This window comes from Theobroma umbraticum, unplaced genomic scaffold (genome assembly GCF_002168275.2).
Source record: "Theobroma umbraticum cultivar Fairchild unplaced genomic scaffold, ASM216827v3 scaffold_239.1, whole genome shotgun sequence".
NCBI classification, from domain to species: domain Eukaryota; kingdom Viridiplantae; phylum Streptophyta; class Magnoliopsida; order Malvales; family Malvaceae; genus Theobroma; species Theobroma umbraticum.
The window spans coordinates 140,680-166,486 of record NW_018397273.1 but is presented as its reverse complement, the minus strand read 5'-3'; the positions used below and the strand labels follow the sequence as shown (position 1 = coordinate 166,486).

General features: G+C 33.4%; 2 protein-coding genes and 1 pseudogene across 4 annotated transcripts; all 3 read left to right on the top strand.

Moving 5' to 3' along the window:
- The first annotated feature begins 4,186 nt into the window (after positions 1 to 4,186).
- On the top strand, positions 4,187 to 5,857 carry LOC110426907 (NAC domain-containing protein 83-like; annotated as a pseudogene). The gene is made up of 3 exons (XR_016351987.1): positions 4,187 to 4,690; positions 5,072 to 5,334; positions 5,453 to 5,857. The product of XR_016351987.1 is annotated as an NAC domain-containing protein 83-like (transcript).
- A 4,634-nt stretch (positions 5,858 to 10,491) lies between these two features.
- Positions 10,492 to 12,200, top strand: LOC110426974 (uncharacterized). Of its 2 annotated transcripts, XM_021442324.1 has the most exons (4): positions 10,492 to 11,050; positions 11,164 to 11,253; positions 11,328 to 11,389; positions 11,881 to 12,200. In XM_021442324.1, exons 1-4 carry the CDS (start codon positions 10,585 to 10,587, stop codon positions 11,968 to 11,970), a joined length of 708 nt encoding a protein of 235 aa, XP_021297999.1. In that variant the 5' UTR covers positions 10,492 to 10,584; the 3' UTR covers positions 11,971 to 12,200. The 2 variants fall into 2 exon arrangements, with proteins under 2 accessions (XP_021297999.1, XP_021298000.1); XM_021442325.1 differs by lacking the exon at positions 11,164 to 11,253.
- Positions 12,201 to 17,898: 5,698 nt separating this feature from the next.
- LOC110426933 (uncharacterized protein At2g33490-like) lies at positions 17,899 to 23,440 on the top strand. Its single transcript, XM_021442272.1, has 11 exons — positions 17,899 to 18,390; positions 19,089 to 19,161; positions 19,568 to 19,642; positions 20,279 to 20,340; positions 20,456 to 20,524; positions 20,674 to 20,702; positions 20,780 to 20,987; positions 21,099 to 21,326; positions 21,734 to 21,787; positions 21,919 to 22,939; positions 23,037 to 23,440. Exons 1-11 carry the CDS (start codon positions 18,277 to 18,279, stop codon positions 23,045 to 23,047), a joined length of 1,944 nt encoding a protein of 647 aa, XP_021297947.1. The 5' UTR covers positions 17,899 to 18,276; the 3' UTR covers positions 23,048 to 23,440.
- Positions 23,441 to 25,807: the final 2,367 nt, after the last annotated feature.

Sequence of the window (25,807 nt, the reverse complement as noted above, 5' to 3'; positions counted from 1 at the left end):
CTTTATATATCAAAATTATATATATACATGACTTAATTAAGAAGACTTTGTAACATATGACTCTAATATGACTTGTTTTTTTTTTGAAATTGATGTCTCATTGAATCTTATCTCTAACTTTTTTTTGGTGCATTAAAAAGATCTAATGTAATGTTTTCGTATTGTAAGAGAAAATTATGCAAAATATATGTATTAAGTTCAATATTTTTTAAAAAAATTATAAATTAATAAATTATCAATTTATCGATTACATGATATCTCAATTAATTAATAAATTTTCATGATGTTAAAGGTATTGATTTATAGAAGTTTAATTATAATATTTTAAAAATTAAAAATTAAGAATTTAGGATTTTGAATTTCTTGTTATTAAGGGAAGAAGAAGAGGAGAAGAACAAAAGGAGATATACTCTTCTTAAAGGATTTCTTGTTATTAATGCATCAAATGTAAAATCTTAAAAGATTTTAGTCTTGTCCTTATTGAGTCACAACATTGAATGTATCATGAGATTGCTTGAGTTAATTACTTTTACTCTTCTATAACGAAATCATAGTCCACATTTTACAGCAAAACTTATGTATAAGACTCTTGATTCAGTAGAGATCCTAGCAAAACAAGTAACAGTTCCTTTGAAGTAAGTTACTATTTCTTCTGTTTCAAATTAAATGTCCATTTTTACCATTTTTGACAAAAAAATTAACTTTGATTATTATTAATTATAATGTTATTTGTAATTATAATTTCGACAAATAAAATTTAAAAAATCCTAAACTCAAAATTTTCAAATCTTATTTTTGAAAATTTTAATTTTACGATATTATAAAAATTACTATCAACGTTGGTTAAATTTAATTTTAAAAAATACAAAGTAAACACCCAATTTAAAATAAAAAGAGTAGCATCTAGTTTTAACACAACATTTTGTCTAGAATTAAAAAAAAAAAGTGAAAAAAGGTTGATTTTGGGATTGAAAATCTAGATTAGGGCTTCTTTTGTTTTAAACTCCATGGTGTAGGCCTCTAGCCATGGCATAGCTTAGCTGTTCTCTTTTTTCAGTTATTAAGAGGGTATAGCTAAGGCTGCTGTTTAAAAACTAAGCACTAGTACCAGTAGATAACTAAATGGGTAGGGCAATGCTGTAGCTAGTGAAGCATGCATGAACCTTTGCCTCTTGCATTAAATTTCCTTTGTTTTATTTTCATGGCTATAACTTCACTTGTCGTTTTTGTTGTCTCCAAGTATGTGTGGAGGTTTGAATTATTTGAGGTTTTGGCATTAGCTAGAGTTGCATAAGAGTAATATTTAAGATAAGGAGAAATGATTTTGTTGGAAACAATAAAATACAAAGATTTCTTCGAATTTCGATAAAAAATACACTTATCCTTCTAATTTGAAAATTACTTTTCTACTTTCATGAGTTTGATAAAAAAAAAAATACACTCATTAATCCTTTCAAAAACTAACGACATTTAATATTTTTATCCGTTCTAGCATGTCAGCATGTAATAAATGCATGTATAAGTTTTGGATGAAGAGTAAAACAAAATGTGAACATAGTTGTGTGTCTTTTTAAAAGTAAATGTTACTACTAAATTAAACTTTAAAATAATGAAAAATAATGTAGTATGTGGAACATAGTTTAAGATAATGTTGATAATATATTATAGACCTTATACCTATACATTAAGGTAAGAAACTCAATGAACAAATTCAAATGCAACTTGTCTATTGATATTATTTAATTAAAAAGATATGTGGTACATGAACATGGACTAAATTAATGCAATTAACTAAAGAAAAGTAATAATACTATAAAAGAAATGAAGAATTAATCATTAATTTGTGGCCAAAAAAGGGAAAAGAAGAAACCATCTCTGTGATTACAACAATCATAGAGATGAGAATGATGTAGGGAAGACACTGGCCAAAAGGGTCTTTTACAAAAAATATATGATGAGACAGCTGGACTAAGCAATGGAGAAATCAAGCCACAAATGGTTTCTTAGGAGTATTAAAGAATAAGGAAGATGATAACATAAACAAAGAACAGACACACATAATCATGGCCCTTCTCCTCTTACCCAAAATTGTCAAACTTCAAGGGTGGGAAAGAGAGAGGGAGAAAGAGTCTTCTCTCCCCCCACACCAACACCCACACCCACAACTTGGCCAATCTTCATTAATTGAGAGAAATCAAAACCAAAATGTGTTCAAACACGCATCCACAGGTGTTGTGTTCTTCAAAAGGTGGTTTGCAAATTTCAATGTGAGGGGAAAAAAGCAAAGAACAAAAAAAACATGGGATTATTATTTTATGGTGGGTTGTTTATCCTTCGTCAATGTCATTATCATGGTTGACCTAGGGCTTGATTTCCTTTTTTCTTTGTGTTTCTTCATGTGGATGACTACTACTCTTTGCTATGGACATGGGGGTGGTGTTGGTGGTCCTTTTGGGGATGGAACTCTTCTTTGAAATTAAAAGAAAAAAAGGGAAAAAAATTATAGTACTTAGTGTTTCATGATGATTAATTTCCCAATAAACAAATAAGGGCATTAAGGTGAAGTAGTATTTCACTTTTGACAATCAAAAATAAGTTTCCTCTTTTTAGTTTATGATTTGCATTCACATTTTTCACATGTTTTGTTTAATTGAATTCAACATCTCCGAGTATAATATATATAAGCAAAAGTATAAACCTTTTTCTTAGATGTGACATTTTATGGTATGGATATTTTATAATGTGTCATATTATAAGAAGTTTCGTTTTTGTTTCTAATTAGTTAAATATCCAATTAATATAAGAAAATGCTAAATTATCATGATCAATGTCACATCAGTATGATTAACATACCACATTAGTATTTTTAACCGTGTTAAGATTTATATTGAAATTAACAAATTAAAAAAATATATAAAAATTTAATTTATACGAATTATTATACATTTATTAAATCAAAATTTTTTATAAAGTGCAGAATCTAATTATATAATTTGACTCAAAAAATAGTTTATTTTCATTGCATTTTAACTCCTTGAAATCAATCTTTTAACTAACTTGGAATGGTTAAAAAAAAATGGGTCAATTAGTATTTTAGTATTTTGCAATTTTTTAACCCATTTCCTTTCTTTCATCTTATGACTCACAAATTGCTTACTTTTCCTTTTTTTCTTTTCTCATATTTTTAATAATTGAAAGACTAATTCATCTTTAATTCTTTTCCACCACTACTTATTAACCCTTTTTCTTTAAACCATCTAGGAAACTAATGGAAGAGTGGGAATAGGAGCTGTAAAAAGATGGAAAAGTCAAAAGAAAAATGATAAATATTCCATCCCAACACCAAAAAAAAAGAAAAAAAAAACTCCATCCAACAAAATTATGAAACAAATCTAGTTGTTGGGGAATATAAGAACTAGCTTTTAAGCTTTTGATGTCGGCATAACCTTTGATTTTAAGCCAAATATCTTGCAATCACATAAGGTAATAAGTAACAACCATACCTCCATGATCAAGCTTGACGGGTTTTGACACAACAGGGTAACAAAGAAAAAATCCTAACAACAAAATCTATATATCATTCTACTTGCAGGATTGGGACACAAAACAAGGTCCCACTTTCACTTTGGGTGAACTCTAAGGTTTTCTTCTTCATCATGTAAGCCCATATAAGATTTAATTGTCCGCCGATATACGTAATCATTATTTTAATTCGAATTTCTATTCAATATTCGGTTAGTATATAGGGTTTATACAATTTCACTTAATCGTAAAATGTTACACCATGAATATATGAAGATAGAAATTAAAAATCTTTTAAAATAAATATGTTACCAGTTATGAGTATTTAAGTCTTAGTTAAGGAAATGGCTAGATTTACTTTACTGGTAACGCGTAGAATCTATAAACTGAGATGAACGGTTGTGATGGAATGAATAGAAATGATGAGGACTGTGATACTTGCCTACAATGTTATCCAAAACCAATTCGGACCCTTTGATCTTTTGAAGGGGCCGAACCCTAAAGGAAAACCAGTCCAGACGTGGCACACGTGGGGCTCACTGTAGAAGGAGCAGATGGGGAGGCGGGGGTGCTTGACCAAAAACAGTAGAAGTTTTCTTACACGTTTGTCTAAGAAACGACCCGTCAACATAAAGCAATGCGAGGGGGTTTTAGTCAAGGAAGGAGTTCCGAGTCAGAATAAAGAGGAGTCGTTCGAACTTTGAGTTGGAACGGAATTTCTTCTGCTCTTTATATAAAATGGGCACCTCCCTGTCTTTGTTCTCCCTGCAAAGCCATTAAAACCCAACAAAAGTCTTCGTTTGGTTTTTGCCTTTTCTTTCCTTTTGGGTTCGTCTCTCTCTCTATTAGCACATTTCCAATCCTACATGTTGCTTTGATTGATTCTCAATCAGCTAAGCTAGCTCAAGTTTACGGTTGGTTGAGAGAAGACAAACATACAACTTAAGCTTGCTGGTTGAAGAGGTTTCTGTGAGAGTTTTAACCATGGAAAGTAGTCGAAACTTTGTTGTAAATGGAGGGATCAAGATGCCCATTGGTTACAGGTTCCATCCTACAGATGAAGAGCTTGTGGTTCATTACCTGAAGAGAAAGGTTTTGAGTCTCCCATTACCTGCTTCTGTCATTCCTGAGTTTGATGTTTTCCAGACTGATCCTTGGAGCTTGCCAGGTTAGCTGCCTCTTAATTTCTCTCAAGGTTAATGCTTTCATAGTGTCAACTCTAAGTAGTGCTTGTTCTAGTTCTTTGAAACCCAACTTTACTTAGTGAAATTTTCTGTTTATCAGATCTTTGTACATGTCCTTAATCATCCTTCAATAGTCAAATTCTCTTAACATAGTTTTATCAGGATTCCATGCGATAATGAAAGTTGTGGAAAACAAGAATGCATAGTTCTGTCGAACTTCAGGAAACAAAAACTGTCAGCAATTTGTAACATGTGCTGTGTTTGCAGCCTGAGAATTTGTAGTATAGTAATGAAACTTACCATGTCTAGAGCATCAAATTTGAGAGGGGTTTTCTAAAAGAGCTTAAATTTTTGTGGGTTTCCAGGTGATTCGAAAGAAAATAGGTATTTCTTTAGCAACAGCTATGGCAATGAAAGTAACAAGAATGGCAAGAGAGCAGCTGGTTCTGGTTACTGGAAGCCCATTGGCAAAGAGAAACCAATTTTAGCTTCTGGAAGCAACCAAGTAGTTGGGATGAGAAAAGCTTTGATTTATTGTGAAAGGAAGAGTTCCAATGACACCAAGACTCGATGGCTCTTGCATCAATATCGCCTTGTCGGCTCAGCGGCAGCTCTCGGTTCATCTCAGGTAACATAACAACAAACTAAATTAGTGGCACAGCTCATTTTTCTGCTAATATAAGTAGCAGTCATCAAAGATTTTGGTAAGAATTGTATCTTAGCTATGGGTTTGCTAATATTTGCAGATGTCCAAGTGGAAATTGTTTGGAGATTGGTTGGTTTTCCGGGTGTTTCAGAGGAAGAGAAATGCCAAAAAACATAGAGCCAGTTCTAACAAAAGTCAGACTACCAGTGCAGTGACCATGCCTAGTTGTATTGATTTTACAGTGGAAGACTGCTCCGTCTATGGTCCTCCTCAACCTTCTTCACCGAGTTCAAGTGAAATTACTGAGGTTTCTCTCAATGGATTAGTTGAGGAAGAAAGCAGTGATTTCATTAGTTCTTACTCAAATCGTTGAATGAGAAAGCAGTGAAAAGAGTTCACACTAGACTTTGTACCAGATCTTTTTAACTGTTGTGCAAGAAATGAGAAATGGGCAAAAAGGAAAAGAAAAAAAAATGGCAAATTTGACTGTTTCTAGGACTTGAGATATTGTGTTCTGCAAGCAAATCCCAAACCTTTTACCATGATATTGCTCCCTCCCTATCCTGCTTTGTTAGTTTTCTTCAAATTTGAAACAATTATGGTGAGAGGGGAAAGTGGTGGCACAAATTATTGCTCATATCTAAGCTTTCATTATCAAAAGGCAAATGATTTTTGAGACAGAAAGATGACTAAAAGTAGACACAAATATGAAAGAAAATACAATACTACAGAAAAAGAGGCATCCAAGGAAAGAAGTAGGAAAAGGGGTTCTGTTCTGTATTATCTAATCATGACATTGTAACAATGGTGGCAAAGGGCATCTGCACATGGGTGCTGATTCTCCACCCCTACATATACTCCCAACATCTGAAGAACTCAATACCCCTTCCTAAAATATGCTTCCATTTATCGAATCTAGGTGACTTTTTTAGGCTTGTGTTCTTACACATTACTTTAAGGCCTTCAGCCACATTTTAAAAGTAAACAGATTCTCTCTCTGTCTTTCAATTTCAAAAGGATTCTGTATAATTAATGTGTTCTTCTGCTAAAGAATGGTTTTGGTTGTGTTGTGTTGGGAAAGGAGAAGAAAGACAGACAAGGGTTTTTCTAAATACTTCCAGGCTTGGGTAACACAACTTCTCATGGGATGATGAGAATAAGATTCTTCTTGTCAGCCAATAGAGCCAAAGAAGAGGAACATTTTTTTTTTAATTAGGTTTTTTTAACCTAACCTCAACTCTCCCACCACCCCAGGTTTTCCCATCTAGATCCAAGTATCCAAATGAAAAAGATGCATAAAGGGAAACTAAAAGTCATTGCAGCAACACATTAGAAACTGCAGAAAATGGATTGGTTGGTTAGATGTGATAAAAGAAACTAACTTTGCTCATCAGATGATCACAAGCGTGCAATCTTCTGAAAGACCATCATTTTATTTATCTCAGTAGGACCCAAGGCAAGTTGGGTCAATGACAACTCACATGTGTACCACATGTAATGTACAAACACAGGAAAACATTGAGAATTTGAGATGATTTTCTAACTCAAAAATCCCTACTATTGAAAATACATGACCTCCCAACAAACATTTTGGAAAGGTATATATATATATATTTGTGGGGTTTTGAGTTGTTTGCTAGCTTCATTTGGACAAAATGCTGTACCGCTGTCATTGAATCATAGGGTAGTTTCAGCTAATCAAGGGATCACTACTGAATTGATCACGTTAGTCAATAACCAGTGCATGTCCATAGCAAATATCAAAGATTCTTTTCTTCTCTGTCATAGTGTTTCCATTATAAGCAGTCAATTTGCTGTAAGGGAACTGAAAGAAAAGTTTAGCAGCAAGCTCTTCGTGACAGAGGTTGGGCTGCTACAGAACTACCGACCAAAGTTCCTTGTGGCAGAGGTTTAAGAATCATAATCTTATCACGTCTTCCCTGTTAAAGACGCAAAGAGACATGGGGTTTGGCTTGCGGCGTAGATTGCTGACTTTCACGCCTCTATTTTTGTCAATGGAAGGTGAGTCTAGTTGTTGTGGTAGGCCATAAATGTACAAGTACAAGCGTTCCTTTTTGTAACTTCCAATTGCACCAAGAAGCCTTTCTTCATGCTAGGAGTGGAATGGTTTCTAGCAACTAAATATCTAAATCCTAAAATAGATAAAACAATTGTACAAGCGAGTAGTAAACTTGGTTGTGAAATACAACCTAGAGCTAGAGGGTAAATAGCGAGACCTGGTCAAAGTATTTTGACAATATTATTAAATAAAATTAACAATCTAATCTCAGTTAAGAAGAACAATCCATTTTCCTTTTTGTTGATTGATTCAGTGGCAAGATGCAGATAATCATCCTATCAACGGCTTCATACGATATCTGTAAGCTCACACTTTTTGTACCTGCTCTTTCTTTTATCAGTGTTAATTTAGGACTTTGATACCCCATAGGCCATAGCATGGTATTCCATTCCTCAAGCTGGTGGGCTGAGGTGTGTATTCTGAAATTGCCCAATCCGGGAGAGAACTTTCTTATCTTAGCATTGCCTTCAAGGATGGAAGGGAGCAAATATTTTCTTTTGTTTATTCTTTGGTATCTCCATCAAAGGCCATGTCTAACTCTTTCAAGTGCTAGCTCCACAAACAAAGATGCCTAAAACACGCAGGGGAGAAAAGGGTTCCATTAAAAAAGAACTTGGTTTCCTAGGCAAACGTTCGATGATCAATTACTTTAAAATTTTGCGTCGTAGCATTCTTTTTGGGTGCCTAATTTGACTATTTGATTATTATGAGGTGCCTAATTTCTTCCATATACCTTGACTATCTTCATCTTCACCATTGGATGCTTAATGTACAACAAGTGCTTGTGTCACGGGGGTTTTCTCTCAACACCCATGTGGCGCTCAACCACGCCCTTTCCTGGGCCACTTTGGTGGCTAAGCTAGCCTTACCCGGTCAAGGATGGTCTCCTTTGACAAGATCACTGATACGGAAGTAAAACCTCTAACACCGGCACGTTCAATCAATCGAGCCCTGCTCGCTAAGCCTCTGATCCACACACTCGGGACAGCTCCCCTGTCGAGCCCTTGCCTGGAGAGCACCACCTCGAGCAGTTCCTCATTTGGCCACACGCTACTCTCGGACACCTTATCCTGCCCGCATGCTCACTCAATTGAGGCAACCGGCACTCAATGAAAAAGGCACACAAGTAATAAGAAAACAAGTAGGAAAAAGGGTATTTGTATTTACACTTAAATATACAAATGTACAAGGACGGCCTAAGCTAACTGCACAATGTCCCTCAGCACCCCAACCCAACAGCCTTGGTAGACATTCACTGTAGCCCCTCACAATGGCCCTCAAGTGCCCAGCCGCTTTAGCCCCTAGGTTCCCAATTCTACTCATTCTCCCAGCAGCCTCTCTCCAACCGCTTAACCAGCAGCAACCGGCCAACAACCTTGGCAAGGTCCCCCAAGGTCCCTTTTTATAGTGAGAAGCCTCCTTCAGCAGTCCCAAGGGATTCCCAACGGTCCTGGTGCCATTTGGGGTCTGTCTAGGCTCTCTACTGCACTTCTGGGCCGTTGGCCAGCGGCTAGGCAACGATTTGCCCACCCGTTGGGTTGGTTAGTCTTTCCTACGCAGCCTGGGTCTATCCTGGGCTACCTTCACCGCCCACGCTGCCTACTTGTGTACCAGTTAGGCTTGCTTGCGCACCAGAGTTGTTCCTGTGCTTGCGCGTCCTACTCTGCTCGCCCCATTGCCTGGGCCTTCTGTGCACCAAAACTGCCAACCATAGTCATCTGCGCTCCCAAGCAATACCTAGTGGCCGGAGATCTGCCCCATCTACAAGCCATGCTACCCTTCATCAAGCCAACCGGTCTAGTGAAACAAAATGGGTATGAGACTTGCACAAAGTACAACCAGTTGTACATGCAAAACTAGTGGAAGAACATTGATGTTAAATCTAAGTACTCTATTCTTGTACTTGAAAAACATGGATGTTAAGTCAAATATAAATCTTTTATCTCCATTTGATGTTTCATTTTTGTAACATGTTTAATAAATTTTTATATTAACATTACTCTTATTGTTAGACTATTTATCAATGCTAGGAAGGTTTAAGGTTTAGGATTTTTGATTACTAATATAAAACTGGACACGTGTTATAAAATTATGAAAGAGACACCAAGTGAGACAGAATATTTTTCTTCTTATTAATTCTAGTCTTGATTTCATTACCCCTCCATTTTAAAGTAGGATTGTTAATTACAAATTTTAATCAATAATTCACTAATTATTTCTATCTCTTTATCTTTAGCTTTGTTCGTCACAAGAGGTAATTACTAGCTAAAATTAGCTGCTATAGCCTGCTGTAGAATCTCTAATTAAAAAAAAAAACAAAGGACTTTATAAATTTGTGTTTAACTTGTTATATCAATGCCACTTTTTATTATACTAATCAAACATGGGCAAAGGGAGAGGGGCGCCACCCCTTAATTTTTATTTTTTTTATTTTTATGTGTATAAAATTCAAAATATTCAATTTTACCATTTTACATGGATCAAATGAGTTGGTTTAGAGTAGTGGTAAATTTAAGTTAACTTTTAAAGTCTTGATGTAACTTAATGTGAAAATTTAATGTTAATTTTTCTTTTGCTTTATAAATATTACGATACATAATGTGAAAATCTAATATTAATTTTTTTTACGTTTATATCTATTTATATTGATAAATTCAAAAGCTTATATTTAAATTGTTAATGAAATATGTTAACCTAATATGAAAATCTAATGTTAATTTTCTTCCGGCTTTACATCTATTACGATATCTAATATAAAAATTTAATGTTAATTTTTCTTCTTGTTTTATATCTCCTTATATTAGTAAATCAAAAAATTTATATTTAAATTATTAATGAAATTTTATATTATAATTTAATTTTATTTCAAAAGTGATTAATTTTTTACTCCAAATCAAATCATTAAACTGATTCATGCTTCGATCAATGATCAGATCTGTTACTTTTTATGATTACTTTTGTAGCCACCCTTCGTACGAAAACGCTGAATCCGCCATTGCATGGACAACAACCAAAGAGAAAACAAAATGGAAGGTTCTGATCAACAACATAATTAACAGCTAGCAAGTAAATGCAAAATTTAATCCCTTCAGCCTGTTGTGGTTATCAACCTAATCCCACAATTCTCGCTGGATCTCTGGTTTTCCCTTTCCATGCAAATTCCAGAAAAAGGCCATAGTTGCAGCAGACTCTTTTCTAATGATCAACCGAATTTAGATGATATTCCCTTGGTTCCTTTTGCATGTCCTTCCTCCTTCATGGGTTGTGGTGTATCAAAGTTCGACATTGCAGACGACGGAGAAGCCGCCTCCTCCCAAACCCGTCGATTCAGGCCTGTTCATCCAAGGAATGATCGTGCTGTGGTGGACAGTAGCCTCTTTTGCAAGCCGTTGCCTGAAGGTGGCAAAGAAGGAGAGCATGCGGTGGGTGAGATTCAAGAAATCAATGTGAAGAAGGAAAATTCTGCGGCAAAAGGAGGGATCCAAATGGAAAAGGTTAAAAAGGAGGAGGCCTGTGATAAGGAAGATTGCAAGGAGGACGACTGTGGTTTTTATCCTAGATCGCCAAGTTTCAGGGAATATTGCATTTTATCTGAGTCTGATGGTGACAACAGTGAAGGTGAGCCTGGTTTTGCATGGATTAATATCAAGGAAACTGTAAGCAAAATCATAACAACTCTACGTATTATAATGCTAATTTTTAACTCTTGTTATTGATATGAAATGCTGAAGAGAGCGTAGAAATTTTTTGCTTGGAAGATGCGAGGCACACGAAAATGATAAAGAAGCATGATCTTCCTATTGACTTAATTCCTGAAACTGGTAGTTCCTGGCATTTGCATCCTTTGCAAAACCAATTACCATCGGAGAGTTTGATGTCAATTCTGTATTTACAGGTGATAGTGCTGCAGGGAAATTGAAGGACAAACGACAGAGGAATGTTCGAAATAGCAACAAGGTATGAATATTAAGAACAGCTCTCCTGGTAGAGTCGGCCAACACCATCCAGTTTTAATGATCAAATTGTGATTCAGCCCTACATACATTATAATAATTGCACAGATTATAGACTAAATCAGTATGATTCTTATAAATTACGATATTATTAGAACGATATTGAGAATTATATATAAATTAACATAATTCAATTTACAAAATAACAAAGAAATGCCTAAATGCTTCGTCTGGAGGCTCTTCATAGACATGCAAACCCAACTGCATGGGAATCAGCCTCTCTATGAATAACTTTTTTCTTTTTTTTTTTTTGTGGAAAGTGTCTCCCTATGAATAACTTGCTTGATGAGATAAAGGCAGAAAGAAATTGTTTTCTGTATCAATCTTGCATATAACTTCATTTAAAGAATTATAAAAAGTTTGCTTTTATTGCTTATAGTTTTGTCCGGTTACCCTATTCAGATATAACCATTTTCATTTCCTTTCTCTAAGCAGGGATCAAGAACTCGATTAGGGAAGAGAGAAAGGATAGGAAAAGGAATTAGGACTGGTTCAGCAAAAGTAAAAAGAATTTTAAGAGTCTGATTCTACAATAATCTAAACCAATCCTTATGGTCACAGCATCAACAAGCTTGTTTGCAAGGGTTGCTTGGTAATCCTAGAAGAAAGGAAGACCATTTTAATCCTGAATTTAGAGCTTCCATCTGCCTGTGTTTTTTCCCATCCCCTTCAGCTCTGGAAGGAACAAGATAGAGCAGGAAAATTGACTTGTGACCTCTGTATTTTCTTGATTAGATGCAAACTATATTTCTTCATTTGAGCACTCAAACATTTAATTTATTAATTAGTGTATGATTTTATTTTTAAAAAAGTAAATTTCAAATCTCTTTTCTCTAAATATATATAAAAAAATTTCTTTACAAGAGAAAATGGATTGTCGTGAATGCTAAAGTTATATACATTGCAAACATTAGAACAATTTATTTTCTTTCTAAATTATAAATCTCCTCCTTTTGATTTGAATAATGCCTCCCACTCTCCCACTCAAATTCTATCTTCATCTGCATCCATAGAAATTGCAGTTTTTTTTCCATAAAATTTACCATTTATTTAATTTTATTAGTTATTGCATAAATCTAATATAAATATATAAAAATCAAAGTCTTTGACAAAAAAAAAAAAGCAAAGGCGAGTAGCATGAGTAATAGTCACATGTCTTTTAATTGATGAATTTGTTTGATTTGATTAAGTTAAATTTTTTGAATAATTAATTATATTTATTAATTTTAAATTTTCGATTCCATTTATATGGGTACTTTGGTAAAAAACTTGAGAATTACTCTAAAATGACATTATGATTTGGATCCATTGTATATAAATAGCTTTTTATTTACTAATCTTTTTGTTGTCAGGCTTAATTTGTGCTTAGTCTCAAGATAGTGAAATATTAACTCTTTATAGTAAGAATGGTAACAGATTTGATATTCTTTGTTTTTGAAGTATTGATAATTGAATCTTATTATTAGTCAAGATACTTAAACTCTATAAATAAGCAATTAATATTTGAAAATTGCTATTCAATATTACTTGAAATAGATAAACATTATTCTTTAAATATCCAAACTTGTAAAATATTAATTTTTCGAATCTCTTCGGTTCATGGGTTTCGGATAATCGACCCCCGACCCCAACCTAAGAAAGAAAATTATTTCACCTCTAGTACATGTAATTTTCTAATAATAAAAGATAAACCATCATGGAATTTCTTTTTTGTTTTATAGAAAGATAATAATTTTAGTATTACAATGATAACCCTGTCCTTCTTGAACCCAAGACAAGTAGGAAACACTTCACCTGAACCAGTCCCAAATTCAAATAGAAAGCATCCTAACCCTATGTAATCAAGGCAAATGAATTCAGAACACCTGAAAATTAAATTCCCTTTACCATCCTACTCCTTAGGGCTGGCTTCGTGTAATGGTACAGTGAAAGAAGTGTCTCCAGGCAGCCTAGTGGTAGACTGGCTTCGGAATTGACTAGAACCTGATAAAGCATTTGCACCCCATTTCACTAGGCAACTGCTCATTTAAAATGCACCCAATTTCCTTTTCGTGTCGACGAGTAGTTTTCTCTTATGGCATACAGCTCAATTCTTCCTTCAAATCATTTAAGATTTTGATCTGTTTTCTTCAAGACAAAGGCGTCTAGCTTCTGATATTGTTTCCAAATGAATAACTGTCATGTAGTAGGTAAATGTACAGAGGATCGATCGGTCTCAACTGTTAACCACCTCTGATTCCCTGTGCCATAACAGAAGGAAGGACCAATACCATCACCAGCTCATTCCTGTCAATAATCCCAATTCTTGTTCAACTTTTTGGCACAACATGTGGAAAAAGGAAATTAAGTGCTTCCCAGGACACCCTTTTTTCTTGGTCAGATACACGAAAAGAGCACTAATTTCTTTTTCAAATTTTTACTACATATCCCAAAAGAAAACACAAAGAAGAATAACTCTATGAAACCATTAGTCGTAGAAACTAAAAGAGACAAAACATGTGCAGGTGGTCACTGTTAGGTTTGATGGATACATAGTGAAGTGGAAGACTTTTGTCTGTAGGGACTCCTTGAATTGTAATGATAAAAGTAGAATTTTAGAAGGAAAGAAAATAGGAATGACCAAAGTAAGTTATCTGTTAATTTTTACATAAATATTAAAAACAATATTTATAAATAATACATATTCTAAAATTATTATTCTACTTACTTAAAAGAATTAAATCAGGTATTAGTGGAGGTACCATCTATTAGCATGAGTTGAAGAAAAGGTACCAAAAAACATCCCTGCCCTGGTTGTATTGATACAGGACCGACTAGACACGACCCAGCACTCTTTTCCCCTAGCCTACACTTGAAGAAGGCGGCCCTTTGAAAATGGTAGCTCCTCTTTGATCTTGTCATGCTTCTTTCTTTCCTTAAGCTTCAAGAAAACCAGCCTTTTTGACCAAGGGAAAGTCCTCATTCAAAGGTGTACATTAATTGTCTTCCATTTCACCTGCTGTCGCTATCAAACCTTACTTATGTTCAATCTCACCTTGCAGATTCATTATCTGTTTGCAACACAAAGGCCCTCCTTGTCTTCCATCTGACCAAGTACTTGGAAGTTATTTCTCCCGTATACTCCAGTTTCTTTTCCGAAATAATTTAAAATAATTTCTCTTATATTAAACTTTTTTAATAATTCTTTTATTTTTTATATTAAAAATATTAAATTTTTTTTTTCAAATTTAAGTATATAATATATCAGAGTTAAAACTTCTGTATATCTCTGATTACTATTATAATAGGAAATCACATGAAACGAATATAAGACTACTTAGTTTACCAATCTCATGAAATTAACAGTTCTGAAAACAAAAAAAGAAAAGAAAAGTAAGAGATAAAACAGATAATGTGTCCTAATAATTTCAGGGTGTTTATCCTTAGATCAGCTTGTGTTTGAAAAAGGCAATCCTCGTTAGGGTGAATAAACTGTTTTCAATTTTAGGTACAAGAGTTGATTAACTACCCATTAAAGTTGTTAACCAAGGTTTTTAATTGGACAACGACAAGACCATTTTCAGTTAAGATTCTCAACTCTTTTCATAATGGTGGGGGTTGCACTTTTTGGCTTACTTTTTATTTTTTATTTTAATTTCAAGGAAGGAAAAATTAAATCTAATTTTAAATTTTAAATTTCAATCCGAAATGATTAACATCAAAGAGGGTTGATATTAATTATTCCGTGTTGTAAAGGGATAATCATTTATAGATATGATGTACTCGATCCGATAACATAAGGTTCAAGTATCCTATATTTGATTGTGGATGAATTATCAAAATTTGATTATACATATGTTTATATAATATCCTATATAATGTTTCAAAATTTTATAATTTGTGAAATTTGAATATTTATCCTCTTTACTTTTAAGACAAATTTCACCATTTTAACTAATTTTTTTATAAATTAGTAAATATAAAATTAAATTTTTATATGGTTTTTAGTTATTTAAATTGTTATTCTAGTTATTTAATGGATTTAAGTAATTAGTAATAATGTTATATTATTAGGATTCGATTTTGAATAATGTTTTGTGATTTTATTCAGATTTTAATAGAGTTTGGGTACTTTTTAATTCAATAGATTTGAAATTAAGTATCTAAAATAATATGATACCCTATTCGTTTACATCTCTGTTCATGAAAAATAGTCATTCTTAATTCAAAAATGAACCAAACAAAAGCATAGAAATAGAGAGAAAATGAAGGAGTGAGAGCTATATGCTTGAAAGGCATAAGATATTTTCTAAAGGACAATAAAAATATTTTTATATTAAGCTTATGAGTATAAGTTTGATTAATTTTTTTTTGAAAATTAAGTTTGATGAATATTAATATTTAATTTAAAAATAAAAATACTAATATTTAACTTAAATAAATTTTTAACTTAAAATATTAATATTTAAAGTATGCAACACTATTAAAATTAAAAAAACTTAATGAAATCATTTAGTACAATTAAAATTTTAATTTATAAATTGAATAAATCTTTCTAATAATTATAATAAAAAATATTTCAATGATGGTCATTTGATGAATACACATTTATAAGTATAAGTTTAAATCTTGCTAATAGTTATAATGAAAAATATTTCAATTATCATCATTTAATAAATACATATTTATAATTATAGATTTTGAAAATCTTACGTAATTGATGAATATTTATATTTTTATAGTGTTATAGTAAAAAAGTGATAAGATGAAATTTTTTTAAAAATTAGAGTTTATTTTCATTATAAGTATATGATTAAATGCTTTGACAAATATCATTATTGATATTATTCATTTTTTTTATTCTTAACTTTGATCCAAATTAGTAAAAACCAAAATGTCAATATTATTTTGTAATCAATTTCTATTTATCATTTTAGCATGTAAATAATTTCATTAAAAATAATATTTTTCATAAAATGATTTAAACAACAAAAAATATTTTCAATAATTTATTAAAATAATTAAAACATTAAATTTTTTTATAAAACATTTATATAATTTTTTAAATTACTAAACAAATCTCTATTCTTCTTTGTTTCTAACTCTTTAATAAAAATTGACTTACTCTGTCTCTTACTTGCCCTTGATCCCCAAGTGGCCAAGTAGTCATAAATTTTGTTTGTGTGCCCAAATTTGGTGTGTATTTCTCTGTAATTACTAATAAAGGTGAACAGATAGTTTTCTTGTCTAACTTGCCGTGTGGAGAACATACAAAAGTGTGACACTCTCCCTTTCCCTGCTGTCTAGGGCAAAAGGTGGCTCTCTAAGGGTTGCAAAACCAGAAAATTCAGTCTCGAGGATATAACTGAGGTTGGCCCAACTAGTTATCGCATCAAGTTGAGTGAAGTCAATGCTAGTGACCACCAACTCTTTTTACCTCTTCATGGTGTAGATTAATGAACATTATTTAGTGGAAACTCATACCATTCGTTCGATAAAAAAAAAAATTGTTAGTAATATAAAATAGTTCGTTACAAGACTCTCATTTATTATAACCGTAAAAACTAAAACAAAGTCTTTTTTTAATATAAATTTATTTTTACTACTAAAAAATATTAAATATTTATGTTAAATATAAAATACATTGAATTCATAACTTTTACCCTAATCATGGTAAAAGTCGAGAATGAAGAAAGAAAAGGAAAACAAAGAAGGACGAAAAGAGATTTAGGTTTTGAATTGTTGTATAATAAGATAACAATAGGTACTTAATATCATCCCATAAGTCTTATTCCGAAAATTTGACTTGAAATTTCTAAATTCAAGAACAAAGTCCAACTATTTGATTAGATGTTTTGGAGTAGGGAATTACCTGTATAATCCTATGATTAAAACCAAATTATCTGCTAATTTTCTATTTTATCTTGATGTTAATTAAAAACAAAATGGAGGGTAGAAAAGGTAGTTGAGAAAAAATAAAAACAAACGAAGATTTGACCCACCCACCTTGGTCAAACTATGATGGATCATTTTTGTGTTCCTCTTTCCTTGTCAGCGTTATCTGACTTTGACCGCCCCCTTTTGCTAAGAAACTGCTACTGTTAGCGTCCAATTATCCACGTGCCACCAAATCAACCACTGTCCTACCGCCACGTCAAACTCGATTCACACTTCCCCCGATCCCCTTCATCTTCCTACTTCTTCTTAACTTGCTATCACCACTATGATTCAAGGATCCCTTCGTTGGCTGTGGGGCCAAAACCTAATTTTCAACGGCGCATTAGATATTTTTATTCAAATACTTTCAACCATGCGCCATCGGCGTCCACTTGTGTACTTCCTGGTCGTTGGATCATGATATCTTTTTTCAAATTACTAAACAACCCTTGCTCAACACGTGTAATTTTCTAAATATCATTTCTCATTCCTTTTTTTTTTTTTATTTTTTTAAGAAAAAACAACATGTTAGTCTTCATATTCGGTTTCGGCTCCGTCTCTCTTCTCCCTTTGATTTATTAAGAGTCATTTTTTTTGACCAACAAAAAGAGAAAAAAAAAAAAAGAAAATCAAAAATCAAAAGGGAAAAAACGCTTCACTTTCAATGCCGTTGAAAGAATCGAATTAATCAGCTTCACACTCTCTGTAGCTCAGATTTTCCGGAGTTGAAATTCGTGAAAAATCGCTTCGATTTTCATTTTTTCTATTCTTATAGGAATTTTGGATTCTCCAAAGGAAACGAAAAGAGCTCTTGGATTTTCTCTCTCTTTCCTTCTTTATTTTTCCTTTTGGTGTTTGGCTCATTGCGTTAGGGTTTGTAAATTTTTATCTTTCTTTTATTTTTATTTTTTGGAAATGAAATCTTCGTTTGATAAACTTCGAAGATTTGCGCTTCACAAGAACGATGCCAAGGATAAATTAGATTTTTTATCTTCCGCTCATTTGGATGAACTCGCTCAAGCAGCTCAGGTACTTTTATTTTATCTCCTTTTTCTTTTCTTTTTCTTTTTTTAATTATGTTTGAGCTTTGATTTGATTTAAATGCAGATTAATCTTATTTTATTTTCTTAATTGGGAATTGAATCCGATTCTCTTGTTTCGATTTTTGAAGTGGAGAAATGATTTGAATACCGTTGGAACTGTAATTGCATCGGTTGGACCGAGTTGAGTTGAGTGGAGCGAGTTTCTACTTCTGTAATTTTTGAGAAATTAGGAATACGTTTTTGGTAATTTCTTTTCAATGGGAGAATGACATGATTTTATGGTCCATTAAGTTTAGAAGATTGTAAATTAGGAAATGTTTTATTTCTCATTAATAGGAAATGTCAAATTAGTTAAGAAAATGTGAAATGCTTAAGGGTTGGAGAGCATCTAAATCTGGATTACAATATCTATGAAGAAGTTGTAGGCTTCTGTGCTTAATAAAATGGTGTATGAGCACTTAGTCGATGGTTTTAATACGATATTCTTGATAATCAAGTGGAAGAAGAGTGGAATGTTAGATTCCAGTATGAAACTACTCATAGGCTTCAGCTGTGAAATGTGAAAGTGTTCTGCATTTGTATTGCTATTCAATGACTAATGCTTCGTGAAGGCTGTCTTTGTCATTTTGCATCGCGAAAGATTATAATTGGACTTTTTTTTCTTCCTCTTGGATGTGTGTACAGGATATGCAAGACATGAGAAATTGCTATGATAGCTTACTTTCTGCGGCTGCAGCAACGGCAAACAGTGCATATGGTAATAATGCTGTGTGCTATGTTGTCATATTGATTGTTAGGTTTCACTGTGTTTTATCACCCTGGTATTTCTAAATTATTGGCTATGCCAAATATGTTTTGGATGGCGCTTTTCCAGCCAATAGCAACTGGTAGTTCCAGAAATAACATGAATAGGTTTTTATAAAAAATGTTTCAATATCAGCTGTGTATTAATGACTCCCAACTATGTTCAGGTTTGCTGATGTGGAATTTGTAAGAATTTATAGGCACATAAAATCTCATAAAAGAAATTATTGTTTATACTCTGTAGCATGATCTAGGGGTCCCTTTGCTCAAGGTGTTATATTACAGCGAAATCAAAGAAAAGTAAGCTTTATGAAACATAATGTTGAATAAATTCACTTTAACAAAATTTCTTCTTTCAGAATTCTCAGAGTCACTGCAAGAAATGGGCTCCTGTCTGCGGGAAAAAAGAGTGCTACCTGATGATGAAGAAAGCAGTAAGTAGAATCTTTTGCTTCCCTAAGTTGCCTGAACTATTAGATCATTACTGGTGTAGGAATGTCGTGTAATATCTAACATGGAAGTTTGAGACCCGAAAAGCTAAACCGCTTTACTGAATTGATCATTTCATTTGAAATATTCCTATTTGTTGAGTAAGCTGCAGATTTCATGTAGCAATAGGATCTGCCAATTGGTTCAAGTAACATCTTAGAGAACTTAAGCTATGTCACTGTCCTGTCTGAGTCTCACCTTAAGACATTAATTCTATACTTATATTCATGAATATCCCTGCTCAACTTGCATGTGCCTATGGACACCTTTGAAAGAATTTCTACTTGAACATAGCTACTTTCACTGCACTGCATCAAATGATGTGCCTTATTCCATGTCTTAGGCTTCACCCCTTCAGTTAAAATCATCAATCCTATCTCAGTTACTTAATGTTTGATTTTTCTTTTATAAATATTTATCCTGCATTGTGTAATGATGTCATCAAGTAACTATGTGCTTGCAATCTTCACTATCAACTATTACCTATCGTCTCTTTGGTGGAATGGCAAGGCATTGTCAGAAGATGGTATCCCTGGCCCATACTATTGTGATATAGGTAATGACATTGCATTTAATTGCAGGTAGAATTTTGTTAATGTTGGGGAACTTGCAGTTTGAACTCCAGAAACTTGTGGATGACTATGTGAGTGTTAATCTTATTTGTAAATTGAACAAACTAAACTTTTCCAGCAATGTTTATACGTTGTGTTTTGGAACAATCCCTTTATTTGAACCTTTCTTGATGCTCTGTGTCTCAGCGTGCACATATATTGCTGACAATTACAAACCCATCAGAGTCACTTCTCAATGAGCTTAGGACTGTTGAGGTTCGTTCATCTAGATTTCTCTATTATTTAATTAGGAAATCAGAAGTTTTCAACATTATTTCTGACATGAACGGTATAACTCTTTTACCTTCATAAAAATTCTTGTAAGTCTATCATGCTTAGTGGCTTTCTCTTGTTTGCTGGTCCAGGATATGAAGCGGCAGTGTGATGAAAAAAGGTACATCAGTTTTCTCTGTGTACTTCATTTGCTTTGATTGCGGTAAATCTTTTCTGAATGTGGTTCTTGATCTTCAGAAATGTCTATGAATACATGGTAACACAACAGAAAGAAAAAGGAAGGTCAAAAGGTGGAAAAGGCGAAACTTTCACTTTGCAGCAATTGCAAACAGCTCGTGATGAATATGATGAAGTGGCAACCCTTTGTGTTTTCCGGTTGAAATCTTTGAAGCAAGGGCAATCCAGAAGTCTTCTAACACAAGCTGCCCGTCACCATGCAGCTCAGGTTTTTTCTAATTTATTACCAAAAGTTTCAAATGTCAGAAGCTTCTACCTTATCATAAGTTCAATGCTGATAACCTCCTTTTTTTTATTTCTCTTTCTCTTTTGACTGCAGTTGAATTTCTTTAGGAAAGGACTTAAATCACTTGAGGCTATTGAGCCTCATGTTAGGCACGTTACAGAACAGCAACACATTGATTACCAGTTCTCTGGCCTTGAAGATGATGATGGGGAAGATGGTGAGCTTGCCTATGACCCAAACGAAGACGGGGAATTGAGTTTTGACTATAGAGCAAATGAGAAGGGGCTTGATGTTACTTCTGCATCAAGGAATTCAATGGAGGTCAGGTTCTTATGCTACTGTAAATTTAATTCACATGTCAAGCTGTTATGGTCAATTTGTAAGTGAGAACTGCATCTCTCAGACAATAATGGCTTGGATAAATGAGGTCCAAAACTTATCTACTTGAACTTTCCATATGTCTCTTTTGTCTGTTTTCTTTCCCTTATTTTCCCCATTTTTTAATGTTTATTGGGATTGGTTCCCTCAGCCGGAATTCCATGCAAATAATAGTTTGTTTTGGCCAGTTTAGTGGTTCAATTCATTCTAGTTCTAACAGAGGGGGATGATGTAATTATTATTTTTGTGACTATTATTCATTGACCTTTTATCAATAACCATTTGTGTGTGTGTGTGTGTGTGTTGACACCTTCGTTTTATACCTAAAACTATGTTGGCTTGTTCTCCAGGTAGATGAAGTAGGTCTTTCATTTCCTCAAAGTTCAAAGATGGAAAATGCAGAGGTAAATCTCTGTTCATATGTTTTTGGCTGTATTTTGTGAAACAACAGGCTTTAAGAATTATGAATTTTTTACTGCTGTAATATGCCTTTTTTGAAGTGTTTTTTTTTATTATTATTATTGTCCGCCTGTAGGTAAACCTGGAGAAAAGCCATGGGGATATTCTGGTCTCAGGTAGGGAGCATAGAGTGGGTAGCCATTCTGCTCCCATATTTCCAGAAAGGAAGCTTGATCCAGCTGACAGAGTAAAACAAATGCTGCTGTCATCTACCAAGAAGTCTAACACATATGTGCTTCCAACACCAAATGATTCAAAGAGTGCAGTCTCTTCAAGAACAATTAGCCCAATTCCCCCCACCAGACCAACAAATGTAGCTGGACGTCCACACAATTTGTGGCATTCTTCCCCACTAGAGCAAAAGAAACATGAGAAGGATTCTGGTGATGGTCAGTCAGAGTTTACCATCTTGAAATCTGAGTCTGTCCTCAAGGAGTGCAACAGTAGTAATCCCTCTACACAACTACCTCCTCCCTTGTCCGAAGGACCGGTACCTACCCAGTTGGATACTTCCTCTGAAGCCAAAAAGATAAAAAGAAAAGCTGTTTCTGGCCCATTAACTAGTAAACAATTGCCAACAAAGCCTTTATCTGCGACGGGTCCCATTCCCTCTGCTGAACTTCCCCATTTAGCTTCTGCAGCATTTTCTCATTTGCCAATTCCTCAACCTTTATCACCTCCAAAAGTATCCCCAAGTGCTTCACCTCCCCTTGTCTCTTCACCTAGAATAAATGAGCTTCATGAGCTTCCAAGGCCTCCTGGTAGTTCAGCTGCCAAGCCAGCAAAATCTCCTGCCTTGATTGGTCACTCTGCTCCACTAGTCTCAAGAAATCACGAGGTTTCTACAAGTAATATTCCTTCACTGGCATCAAGTGGAGCGTCTCCTCTTCCAACTCCACCTTTGGTTGTCCCTCGAAGTTTCTCTATACCCTCTAGCAATCAAAGAGCAATGGCGATTCATGTTTCCAGGCTTTTGGAGACTCCACACGACAAGGATGGAGACGTCGCATCCCCTCCATTGACACCCATTTCCATTGGAAACATCAAAACAATACCAGGTGTTTCTGAAGTGGCATCTCATTCAGGCCAAATCAGAGGTAATCAGACCTTTATCTGTTAACTTTTTCCGCAAGTTAATGTTTTACTTCAACTGCAGCTGCAAATTATAAGGGAAATCATTGTGACTTGATGCAGGCGGGAGCTGACATAAACCTCGATTCATTTCCACCGGGTCAAAATTTTCAAGTCTCAGCTATCCATAAACTCTGGCGTAGGTCTGTAAATATGACGTTTAGCGAAGCGTTTAGGTTCTCATCTCAATCTTTGTTGGCCATCTATTAGCGATGATGAGAACTAAACGCCACAAGATTTGAGTCAATGTTACATATCAACGTATATTCTTCACATGAGGAATTTTTGTACATTTTTTTTTTTTTTGAGTTCTTTTGATGTACGCTGCTGAGGAAGCACCAAAAGGGGGAAAAGGATTTGGCATTTGCATTTGTCAGGCATTTGAAAGCCTTGCCACGCAAATTCTCTTGTAGCATGAATCATGATGCCACAATAATGAGTGCATTTATATTGGATTGGAGTTGCAAGATCCACCAGCACCAAACTTGTTTTTCCCTTTAGCAATCGCTGCCATATGTTTATAGTTGGATCGGACTAGGCTTTAATGGGCTGTTCAAGCCCATTGACAGTTGAGCTAGAAGGGCTTTAACTTTTATTTGGACCTTTAAGGGCTTCCGGGCCCATATATCCTTGTGCCGCTCAAGTCCCTCTCTATTTGTGCCCTTATGGTCTGTTCTAGGCCGCTTGTGGTTGGACCATGTTAGGTGGTTGCTCAAGCCTATTTATAGTTGGGTCAGGCTGTTGTACCGGGTAACAGCTTCTCTTTTAATTAGATAAATGGGTTTGAGTTTTTAATCTAGTAATATTATATATTTATAATATTATAATTGATGGGTATTTTAAAGGGTAGATTTTGTTTTTAAACTCGGAAAGATAAGGTGTTTAATTTTAAAAATTTATGTCTTAATAAAATAAAAAAATAGAGATCAAGTTATATGTCATGTTGAAAAAAAAGTTGTTACACGTCATGTTGAAAAAGTTTATTACTCGTCATATTTAAGGTATTTAACTCTAATAATTTATATCTTAGTGTAATACAAAGATAAAGATTAAGTTATATAAAAATTAAAAAAAAATTATTATAAGTCATGTTAAAAAAAAGTTATTACATGCTATGTTTAAGGTATCTAACTCCAACCATTTATGTTATAGTGAAGTACAACGACAAACACCAGGTTACATGACATGTTAAAAAAAAATTATTACATGCTATGTTAAAAAAGAAAAATTATTATACATTATGTTTAAGGGGTTTAACTTTAACAGTTTATGTCTTTAATGAAATACAAAGATAGAGATTAAGTTATATGCTATATTGAAAGAAAAAAAAATTATTATGAGTCATGTTGAAAAAAAAAATTATTACACGTCATGTTTCATGTTTAAGGTATTTAACTCCAATAGTTTATATTTTAGTAAAATACAAAGCCAGTTACACGCCATGTTAAAGAAAAATTATTACACATCATGTTGAAACTAAAATTGTTACCCATCATATTGAAAAAAATAAATTATTACATGTTATGTTAAAGGTGTTTAACTCAAACAATTTATATCTTAATGAAATACAAAGATAGAGACCAAGTTATACATCAGAAAAAAATTGTTATATGTTATATTGAAAAAAAAAACAAAACTATTACATGCCATGTTTAAGGTGTTTAACTTCAAAAGTTTATATTCTAGTAAAATACAAAAATAAAGATTAAGTTACATGTTATGTTTAAAACATGTTATATTCAATAAATTTGTTACACTACAAGTGCATTAGAGTTGTTATATGCAGATATGGCATGTAACAACTCTAAGTCCTATTCTAATTTACAAAGTTTATTTATATAACTTCAACTTATTAATTTTAGAGCTCTGTAAATGTAAATTAATAAACTGAAAAACATATATTGTTGTCATTTTATTTTTTTAGTTTGTAAATCCACAATGATATGATGAGAAATAGATAGAGAAAGATGATGATAGTGGTAAAATTAGAGAGTCATATGCCGGAAGAGAAATATCAAGAGCATAATAGATGGTGAGATATAAATCGAGAGCACAGAAAATGAATGACCGATAAAGAAATTGAGAAGAGAAATTGTGATAAATAATTTAATTTATTCAAAATAACTTCAATGACATTTTTATCAAGTTATGGTAAAAGTTGAATAAAAACAATTAACTTGTACCTTTGTACTAATCTTACGAGGTTGACATTTTTTACAATTTCTTTTATTTTAAACTTGGTGATTCATTGTGATCTTAAGTTCAAACTATTATAAATATATATTTATATATTTACATTTATTAATAAATATTAAATTTTTATTTTAAAAAATATATAAACACTAAAATTTAGTAAAAAGTAACATTTTATTATTGAAGTAATAAAAAATTATCAATAAGTTCGTAGTGCAGCAGGACTTGTTGTTTTAACAAAAATACTTCTGTAAAATTTGTTAACTAATTAATAAATCCCTACAAATATCTATTCCATAAAGAAAATAATAAACAAAAATACCTGTAATTCTTTATGGATAAATTCCAAAGACAGGTTCTTGACCAAAAAATAAATCCCAAAGATAGGCAGGGAGCAGAGCAAAATAGCTGAGCTTGCTTCCATGGAGATGGCAACTATTCTTCACTCTTCTCTTCCTAATCTCCCATTCCACAATCCTGTTTTGCACCCAAAATTCCCACACTCTTTCTCCACAAAAATCGACCGACGGACTTCTCTTCTCTCTCAAAGTCTCACAATTTCTCGCCCTCCCCCTCGAAAATCTCTCTCCACCAACTGCTCTGTCTCTGATGACACCGCTTCCAGTGAGTTCAATCCCCCC

Excerpts from the sequence above, each read along its gene's own strand:
- LOC110426974 (XM_021442324.1), top strand. The coding sequence starts at position 10,585 with ATGCAAATTCCAGAAAAAGGCCATAGTTGCAGCAGACTCTTTTCTAAT. Across the intron at positions 11,254-11,327 it reads TGACTTAATTCCTGAAACTG|GTGATAGTGCTGCAGGGAAA; the intron begins GTAGTTCCTGGC and ends CTGTATTTACAG. Across the intron at positions 11,390-11,880 it reads ATGTTCGAAATAGCAACAAG|GGATCAAGAACTCGATTAGG; the intron begins GTATGAATATTA and ends TTCTCTAAGCAG.
- LOC110426933 (XM_021442272.1), top strand. The coding sequence starts at position 18,277 with ATGAAATCTTCGTTTGATAAACTTCGAAGATTTGCGCTTCACAAGAAC. Across the intron at positions 20,525-20,673 it reads ATGAGCTTAGGACTGTTGAG|GATATGAAGCGGCAGTGTGA; the intron begins GTTCGTTCATCT and ends TTGCTGGTCCAG. Across the intron at positions 21,788-21,918 it reads CAAAGATGGAAAATGCAGAG|GTAAACCTGGAGAAAAGCCA; the intron begins GTAAATCTCTGT and ends GTCCGCCTGTAG.